At 37.8% G+C, this 10,594-nt stretch overlaps 1 protein-coding gene across 1 annotated transcript in view; it reads left to right on the top strand.

Annotated features, from left to right (window-relative positions):
- diaph2 (diaphanous-related formin 2) overlaps positions 1–10,594 on the top strand; it is a 329,306-nt gene that overhangs the window by 177,545 nt on the left and 141,167 nt on the right. The window contains exon 17 of the mRNA XM_016282860.1: positions 352–481. Coding sequence (XP_016138346.1) covers positions 352–481 — 130 coding nt within the window. The remainder of the gene's footprint in view (positions 1–351; positions 482–10,594) is intronic.

Here is a 10,594-nt window from a genome sequence, read left to right on the forward strand (position 1 = left end):
TCTGTCTGTCTGTCTGTCTGTCTGTCTGTCTGTCTGTCTGTCTGTCTGTCTCTTTGTATTTTTCTGTTATTTCATCATTCTGCCATTGTATATATCGTTCTATCTTTCTACCTATCTGTTCATCGTTCTGTCTGTCAGTCTACCTATTGTTCTATCTGTCGTTCTGCCTATCTATCACTAACATGGTATTTTGTCTTCTTGTGTGTATGAATTAGCTGAATTAATATATATGTATCTGATTGATGTGCATGAAGAGTTTATTCAAAACTGTGGTTTACTTAAATGTTTAATCATTAAAATTACTGTATTAACTGTAATTTCATGACTAGATTCTAAATATTTTCTCTGTAGCTTCGTGACACCAAGTCAACAGACCAAAATACAACTCTTCTGCACTTTCTGGCCGAGAAATGTGAAGAAAAATATCCTGAGGTCCTGAAGTTTCCTGATGAGCTTGAGCATGTTGATAGTGCCAGCAAGGGTAAGAATATATTTAATTTGACTTTATTTGACTTTATTTTATCAAGTGGCAGTTTATATGAACATGCTTGCTTACTTTTACAGGATTTCTTAAGTGGAGCACAATATAATTGTTGTAAATAATTATTCTGGTTTATTTGTCTGATTACATTTGCATTTATGGCCTTAGCAGTATTGTGTAGCATATTATGTGACTAAACCTCCAGTTTTATCAGGACACTAATGCTGAGTTCACACTGCATGATTTTAGCCCTGATTTTCACTCGCCAACAGGTTTTGCGAAATCGCAGACAAATGCCCAAAATCGGAGGCAAATCAGTGCTCGTTCACGCGAGTGACAATCACGCAGGGTGAATTATCAAAGACGTCGACAGCTATGAAATATTTGGCATGCTAAATATCTGGACCTGTCGGCGATTGAAAATCCTGCTGTGTGAAGTGAGTTCTGACTGAAACATACATCAGCGATGAACTACAGCCAATGAGAGAGCAAGATACAGGGCAGCGGGAAGCTCGGAGAGAAAATATTTTGATTTTTTATTATTATTATTAAGCAATTAGCCATGTACAAACAACGTGGCAATATCAGTACATTTTTGCATTAGAAATTAGAATATAGCTACAGAACAGGTGCATGAAGATATACAGTATATATATATATATATATATATATATATATATATAAATTAAACATAAAAGGGGGCTAGGGTTTTTCCAGTAAATCATATTCTTCTATAAAGGACAAAATATTTATTACATTTTTCTTTTTCATCACTTTGAGGGCTTTTGTATAAGAAACAAGCTCATTTTAAAAAGCACAAAATGTTGGTTTCACTTTCAAGTAGGCTACTTAGATTTGTGTATATACATTTTCCCAGCAGAAATATGTTGTTAACAACGAAGTCGTCTTTGTTACTGTTTGTTCGGGGAGGACTTATAGACCACAATATCAGCGTGATCTTGCGTTATTTCTTCATCATTTCTCATGTGCGTTTGGTTGTGAAACGTAGTTTGCGGACCAGACAGAGTTGTCGGCGATTCTTCCTATTGTAAAGTAATGCAGTGCGTAACCTCCTGTCGCTGATACATCGTGCAATGTGAACACAGCAGCAACTGAATGCTACCTCAGATAGTCGTGCAGTGTGAAAACAACGATGATCCAATGATTTTGAAAATCATGCAGTGTGAACTCTGCATAATACAGTTGCAGTGCTTGACATAATGAAAATTACTGTCATATGTCATATGAGTTGATGAGGTGAATTTTTTTTTCTCCCTATAAAACTGCATACAAATAAGAGGGTTATCCTTGATGATAGTTGCAGCGGGGGTGGGGTTTTATTTGTTTTTAGTTTTTTTTACAGAGAAGTTCACAATGACAACTACAATAGCTGTACTTTAGTTAAATATAGAGTGTCCATTCCCCACAGAAAGTTCTTGTTGATAGAAAATAAAGTGATTATTTATCAGGAATTCAATTCTTTCAACCTTTTCAGTCTGCTTGCTGTTAAAGCACAATGTAATATTTTAGTAAAATAACTCAATTTTCTGGCATGTTTGTGATGGCGTTATTACTGTCAGTTTGGAAGGCTTGGTGATAATGCCATGTAATTTAGTTTAGCTGCATGAAGCACAATGTAATATTTTAGTAAAATAACTCAATTTTCTGGCATATTTGTGATGGCGTTATTACTGTCAGTTTGGAAGGCTTGGTGATAATGCCATGTAATTTAGTTTAGCTGCATTAGATATAGTTTCATTTTATTAAATCTCTTATATTCACAACGAATTGTCTCTGTTTACTGTTCACAGTTCCAAGTCAATGAATGTTTGAACCTTTGCTACATTTGGCTAAGAATTACTGCTAGCACTGTACAAAGAAGGACAGTTTATTGCTCCGTGGGCAGAAAATAAATATTCCTTGAATTGATAAATGATTATATTGTCTGCTCGGTGGACGGACAGATCAAATAATTGTAATATTGATTCTGCTACAGTTAATTCGAAGATATAATCTAAATATTTATTATGAATCATAACCATTTATGATTCGTCATAAATATTCCCCTTTTTAGAGCTAATAAATAATAATAAACGTTACATTTGTTTCAGGCAAGATAAAGATGTGCTTTATTTTGATCCAGAAGTCTATCCCACCCATAAGCTGTTATCATGTTTAATCAAACAGAATTCCCTTTAAATGTATTAAGCCTGGTTAATTGAACAACCAGCTTTGGTTTGTGAAGACATCACCCTGATCTGCAGGTATCAGCGGTGTCCTTTTGAAAAATATGGGGCTCTGTCAAGTGTGACCTTGAGATATTTACCCTCATATATACCTCACTCCGTCTAAATCACACTGCTTTATGGTGTTCGACAAATCCTTTATTGGTTTTCTCCTGTGGTCTTCTTTTAAGCTGTGAGCTTTGAGACTTTTTATGGCTTGAATTAGATGAACTAATGTTACAGAGATCAACCCAGGAGACTGGACGCAATTGGCCCCGCAGACTATAATTAGAGCTTTTGCAGAGAATTAAATAAAAAAAAGTTAATGGCCAAAGAGCCTTCCTTAATCCTTCAGCTATGTGTAAATCCAGCCGTTTCCAACGCTGTGAATAGACAAGTTTCATTAGAATGGTGCAAAGCAGTTCTGAGGGTTGATGAAGGAACTATAATGAAGCGCAAGGGGCCCATATGCTCCACAGTATGGCCGGCAGGAAAGGTTAAGAGTCCAAATGGGAAGGTAGCTTAGCAGGGATGGTGGCGGAGTCTCACACAGCCGTTCTGACATTGTGGAATGGATTCTTATTATGGCTTGCAGTGATTAAGAGCTTTAGTGCTTCCCACTATGCAGAGGGAGATTTCTGCGAATTTAAATATCTGGTTTCTTAACTCTCATTCATTTCGAACAGATTTGGAAATGAAGACCCTCAGTGAATGCAATAATCTCCTGCATTATTGTCACTCGCAATGTCTGTCTGTGTTCATCTCTGTCAGGGGAAAAAAAATTACAGGCATGCGTATCCCAGCAGTGGCGTAATTTCTCCTGTCAATAAGCTAATTTGTCTTTAATTCCATTTGGAACTGTTTGGTTGAAGCCCTTGAGCTTTATTTACTTTGTTAGTTACCTAATTGCTTATCTAATCTAATAAAAGTAATTTAGTGCTTTGTTGTGAAGGATGTGGTCACTGTTGAATAGACCAGCTGTATCTTTGTCAAGGTAGATGGCTGAATGAATGCACATGCCTAATTCTTTGAAGAGACACGTTTCAGAGAGAATTGGTTCTTTGTGCATGGTCTTTATCTAATTTGGAATGAGTTAAGCAGGAGAACGCCTCTCTATTTATTATGCATTTTAAAGTGTGAATTTTAAAGTGTAAATTCTAATTTTATTTATATATATAACACAATGAGTTATATATTACACAATGTGTTAATTAATTCCTGTACACTGTAAATATTAACTTTTGACCGTTACATCAAAGCTAATTATGCTTAATGGCAAACAAATGCTGAAAATGAAATATATCTTACATAGCATTTTTAAATCAATTTTTAGGCCTTACCTGGCAATCTTACGTGTAATGCATACAGATGTCCCACCTGGTTAAGTGTTGAAGCAGTCATGAATGAATAATTCAGTTTTAGCTAATGATCTTTTCGAGACCTTTCTGTTCATGTCAAAGTGGTGAGAGAACATGAATCTGTTTCTTCTTTTAACATGGTAGCACAGCTCACCTTAACCCTGAGCTGCGTTTAGACACCACCTCTCATGCTCTGTAATTCCTGCTACCTCTCTTTTCTTGCTTTTCTTTTTCACCCTCCTCTGTGCTGTTCAGAACTAACCTTTGGGCTTTCTGTCTCTTTTTTTTGTCTCTCACTCCATATTTCTCACAAAGAACAGTACATTTTTGTCTCTTAAGAATAATACTTCCTCCACTTTATCCCTGTCTCCCCATCAAAGTGGCTTTTTTAGACGGGCAGAGTTGCACACCAGAACACAAGAGCACTGGTGCGCTGCAAACCCTATCCTGTCCCAGCCTGCCTGTGCCCACAGGAGCACACGGCTCTACACCCTGCTGATCTCTGCTGTTTGAGCTTTGTGTAAAGCCCGGATACTCTGATTGTACACCAGGATCTTCTCATAGTCATCTGAATGTATGTAGTTCTGATCACGTCTCAAGTTCTTGCCTGATCTCTGCGCTCGGGTAGTGTACTTTGCCCCGACACGCATGAGGGAAGACCAAATCAGGTGATTTCTTCCTGTTGCATCAAAATCTGTTACAAAAGGTTGCGCACACACATTCAATAATCACATATCCATCTACAAATGTTGGAACTGGCACTCTTAATATACTTGATTGAAAAGAGCAATCAGTTCTGCCTGATTTGCTTGAGAAAGTTATTGTCTCCCTTCAGTTCCTCCTTGATTGGTGACTGCAGAATACCTCAAATCTCTACAAAGATATTGGAACAGAAAGAGTACAGGAAAGGAAGTCAAAATGTATAGATGGATGGATGGATGGATGGATAGATACATTATTGCCATTTCAACAAAACCTAATTATGTTTGCCAGCTTTGTAACATTACCTTTGTGACTAGTTTAAATCAGTGCAATTGGCAGCAGCAATGTTCAGTATATCAGAGAAAACCAAACATTTACCAAATGCATGATGCACAGCAACACAGCACTGGCCAAATAGGACATGTAACAGTTCTGTCAACTGGCTGTGGGCCAGCGGAGCATCCTTATTGTTGAGCTCTTTTGATCTGACCTCAGCTTTGATCACATTATACAATACTTCAGCTCTTGCCCAAAGTTAACTGCCCTGTATTCTATCATTGTTATGCTAATTCCAAATACTGTCTTGATAAATTTAAATTGAAACTGCATCTGTTTGCTAATCAATCTTAATTGCATCATCCCTTGTATCTTTTAAGTTGAGTCACAATTTGGCATTTGCTTGAATCTGTTAATGTGATTCAGAAGGATGTTTGTCATACATGCTTTCACTATCTCCGTCTGGTTCTATTTATTTCCTCCCCCTGCTGTCTTGTGCAGTTTCTTACTGTATGCAATCTATCCATTGCTCAAGGGGTGTTGTAGAATGCAATTTTGATGTAAATTTTGATTTGACCTGACATTATTCTCCAAGATAATTATGATGACAATTCTTCATCTGTCCTGGCAGCACAGAGCCACGTAAGGGGTTTTGTTTATAATGTGTTAAATATTTTATGCTCCTCAGCAACATAATCTCGGTTTTCGCTTTTAAAAAAAATCTGTTTGGATAGGAGATATGTGCTAGCAATCCCATGTCTACTAGCCACTGCTTCCTGACACACATGATTGCATCCCTTAATACCTCTGTGCCAGCCGGCCTGTAAAAAATATGTTGCCCAGGTAAAGGTCAGAAGCGGTCATGGCCTGCCTCCCCAGGCCGAGCTTCCCTCTGGGCAGAGGAGCTCTCGACTTTCCTGTCTCATCCATTACCATCCACCTCCATCAAGGGCGGTGCTAATTAGAATGTGTTTTGATCATCCTGGGAGGATAGGGAGAAATGTGCTGAGTCTCAAGGAAGGGCCGGGACATGGGGAGCGACCATGAAATCAGAGTGGCATTGTACTTTCGCCTTTACTTATTCATGAAGTTCATCCCTCCTGGGCTGCTCCGCTACACCCCCCTGCCCACAAAAAAAAAAAGCAGTGGATGGATGCTGGTAGCAGTTCTACCTGTTATATTACATCACAAACCTGAACCTGCAGATGGTTCAAAATTCAAAATTGTATATATATATATATATATATATATATATATATATATACTGTGTATATTTATTATGAATATATATAAAGGCACACACAAACAGTATATATTTTAAAAATATTTACATGTATTTACATATATTCATATAATTTATATTAAAAATAAATATATTTAATATATAAACATAACATATTTTTCTTAAATATATACATGCATGTGTGTGTATTTATATGCACAGTAAATATACACAGGGGGGAATCAGTTGGCAGAGCCTGCAGTATGGAAGTGCATGGCTCCCCCTTCATATGCATTCCTTGCCTTATAACAGAAGTGTTACCATAACATTAATCATGCCCTGCATATGGAAAATGAATCAGTGTAATTGTTCAGGTGCTGCCCCTTTTTTCATTCTATTTGTCTTGTCCGTAATGTAAATGACTGTGTCTTGTTTAGTAACTTTGTGTGCTTGTAATTCATGGAAGCCGAAGCTAGGACAAGAGGAGGAGGAGAGTGGGTGTCCTGGTGTTGAGCTGCCACATGAATCAGCTGCCGTTCTATATCAGTTGTTCTTCATCCTAGAGTGAACTGGAGCACAGCGGTCATAAAGCATGCGTTTTGATGCTTTGTGGTCAAGACCTTGTTTTGTGAAGTGCAAGCTGTATGTCAACAGAAAATTCAGTTTGCAAGAGTAATGCTCTTGCAAAAGCCTGCATCCAATTGTGAAGCCGTTGTTATCTCTTTAGTTTGATCGCTTGTGCTGTTGCTTGTCTTCAGCACAGCTGCGCAACAGAAAATATTAAGGCAGAAAAAAAATTGCTATGTTGAGTTTTGCCATTCTTTTCAGTCTTTCATTCTTCAGAAGGGAGTTTGCAAAGCTTCTTACCAGTGACTCACCATTTCTTCAAAGTGCTCTCTGACACGCTACTTCAGCTCTGAACAAGGGGGGCATTCACTCAGTTGACAATACTTCTGCAAGGAAGTTTAATCATTTCTGTGAAATGTAATTTTTTATTTAATAATAATAGTAATAATAATAAATCAGAATTAAAAATAACTGTCAGGTGTGCTTGCACATAAAATAACTTTCCTGTGGTAAATTAAGCTTCCAATGAACACATACAAAAGCAACAAGAAGACACATTCTTATGTTCATATATTCTATATGTTCATATATATTATATACATTGTATATGTTCATATATTGATTTATTTGATAAATAGTCATATAATAAACCCCTTTCTGCATGATACAAGGCCCTTTAAAAAAAATTAAAATAACTGACTGATGTTATACTTTATGCTGTATAACCCATGCTTCTGAAACCAGTCTTGTTCTATTTAAGTGCTAAATCCTGACCAAAACTCAACTTGAGCCATTTTAAAACCTTTTGAGGAATCAAACAAGTGCTTTTACGGGCACAGAAATTCTTACATCCTCAAGTACAGCTGAACCTTCACTCTCGCAAGGTCACATTGAGCTGCACATCCTCAAAGCCATCTGTAGAAAATAAATAGATACTTTAAAAAAAGGATTTTGCTTTATGCTAGAATCCTCTAGTTCAAGGACATCCTGCAAATGTAAGTATGCGAGAGTATTGCTATATGCCCAATATTTTATCTGCCCGTCAGTGCTGAGTGGTCCGTTGTGGGAATATCATCTCTGCCACCATGGTTCCCCACCCCGTTGCTTGGTGCTGGGCCTGGATAATTAAAGATTGATAATTTCCCTGGGGACAGAAAGAACAAGCAGGGATCAGGAGTTCAGCCGCATGTCTCGGCGAGGGGGAACACACCGAAAATATATCTGCTGTTAGTTAAGCCTTAAATGGGGTCAGGTTGAATGTTGCTTTGGGCGCTTTCTGTTCCCTGACTGATGTGGGATGAGTGAGTCTCAGTGAGAGGAATACTCACCTCTCGTTCAGCTGATATCTCTCATTACCTGACTGACATATATAAGAGTGGCCTTGATTTATCCTGTCTTCTCACCGCATAGTGCTGTTAAATTGTGTTTGTGTCAATAAAGGCAGCTCCCGTTTATAGGCATAAAGCGTATATTGTGGATGAACTGAGATGGCCGTATCAACCCATCCACGGCGTAGATATTGCCTCACAATTTCCTGCTTAATGCAGTCGCTTCTACGAGCAGGCAATCGGTAATGATGATTCCGTTGCGATCGAGAATGGGCTCTTCTTGATGTTGGTATTTTTGTACCTCTGACCCTCGCTAATAGAGCCGGGGAAGCCTGGAGCGGCTGTTATTGACCAATCTGCCTTGTTAAACCCACCCTCAGCACCCCACTAAAGAAGGGGCCACCAACTTTCTGCCTCGAGCCGCCATTGTGACTCCATGCCAAGGCAGACTGACAATAACCAAACTGCTTCTGTTTCACACAAATGCTGGCACAGATGTGCATGTTCGGCTAGAGTCGCTTTGAACTCGTGCATCTTCGGAAGCGGAGCTGCACGGAAACTTAAAAAAAATGTTGTGCACACCACCACGCGAAATGACGTCGTGCGCACTCAAAGTGAACTTGCGGACGCTCGACTATAAATCAGCCTTGAGAGTGTGTGCGTTAGATACAGTGAAGACAGCATGTTAGTTTAGAACTCTTCTAATTTTTTTTTATTATTATTGTAGAGAGTGTGTTAATTTGTGAAAATAATAACCTACCAGCAATGATTTTTTAAACATATTAGAATGAGTACATTACAATATAAATTTATTAGAATAAGTACATTATTATTTATGGGCTTAAAAACAAGATGCAAACAATCAGAATATTGTACCTGGTGGGGAGTGTACAATGTAAACATGAAACATATGCAATTACCTATATTGTACTGTGGTACAGTTATGGAGGCCCTTCATAATGCAGAGGTCAACTGCCTGCTCTGCCAATAGTTAGAAATGTCACTATAGTAAGCAGTGTTTAAGAAACAGCTGTTTTTCTAAATTCTGCTGAGGTGAAATTCAGTGCAGTCATGTATCGTGATATGTATCGTACCGTGGCCTCTGTATCATGATACGTATCGTATCGTGACTTTGCTGGTGATACACAGCCCTATGTCATTCACGAGAGAGTGGCGTCACTATAAAACAACACTATAAAATGTAGGTTAATATTAATTTATACATACAATATTGTTAATTGCTAATACATGTTTTGGTCTTAATACGTTCATATATATTACAATATGTTCCAAAATATATTAAGATATGAAGAAATTAACATGAACCTAGATTAATTATTGTCCGTTGTTAGTACACAAAGTCTATAGTCTTGCCAGACTCTAAAGAGGTGTGCCCCCTTCTCTATATTTTTTTCCTCCCTCCTGTCACTCCTACAGAATACATTCCACCTGCAGATCAATCCATGGAGATGTGCCCTACATTTGCCAGTCACTATAAAACAACACTATAAAATGTAGGTTAATATTAATTTATACATACAATATTGTTAATTGCTAATACATGTTTTGGTCTTAATACGTTCATATATATTACAATATGTTCCAAAATATATTAAGATATGAAGAAATTAACATGAACCTAGATTAATTAAGTATTGTCCGTTGTTAGTACACAAAGTCTATAGTCTTGCCAGACTCTAAAGAGGTGTGCCCCCTTCTCTATATTTTTTTCCTCCCTCCTGTCACACCTACAGAATACATTCCACCTGCAGATCAATCCATGGAGATGTGCCCTACATTTGCCGCTTTGGCTCAGCTCTCCAAAAATTCAGGCCTTATCTGCACAACACATACAGGCATGCCAAACATGTCTGGATTAAGATGCTGAGGGCAGCACTCTCATACATACCACACACACACTGATTCTGGCACTTTAGATTAAAAGCGAAGTGAACATCTGAGAGGGAAAAAAAATCTAGTAAGAGAGTTTGACCATTTACAGAATCTGTACAGATCCTGTTCTCCTGGAGGACCTCAGAAGATCCAAGGATAGTGCCATCTTTTTATCTATATCTGTTTTTTGGATTGATATACAGTGGTGTGAAAAAGTGTTGGCCCCCTTCCTGATTTCTTATTTTTTTGCATGTTTGTCACACTTTAATGTTTCAGATCATCAAACAAATTAAAATATTAGTCAAAGATAACACAAGTAAACACAACATGCAGTTTTTAAATGAAGGTTTTTATTATCAAGGGAAAACAAAATCCAAAACTACATGGCCCTGTGTGAAGAAGTGTTTGCCCCCCTGTTAAAACTGTGGTTTATCACACCTGAGTTCAATGTCTCTAGCCACACCCAGGCCTGATTACTGCCACACCTGTTCACAATCAAGAAATCTCTTAAATAGGACAAAGTGAAGTAGACCAAAATATCT

This window comes from Sinocyclocheilus grahami, unplaced genomic scaffold, assembly GCF_001515645.1.
Source record: "Sinocyclocheilus grahami isolate Dianchi unplaced genomic scaffold, SAMN03320097.WGS_v1.1 scaffold167.1, whole genome shotgun sequence".
Lineage (NCBI taxonomy): Eukaryota > Metazoa > Chordata > Actinopteri > Cypriniformes > Cyprinidae > Sinocyclocheilus > Sinocyclocheilus grahami.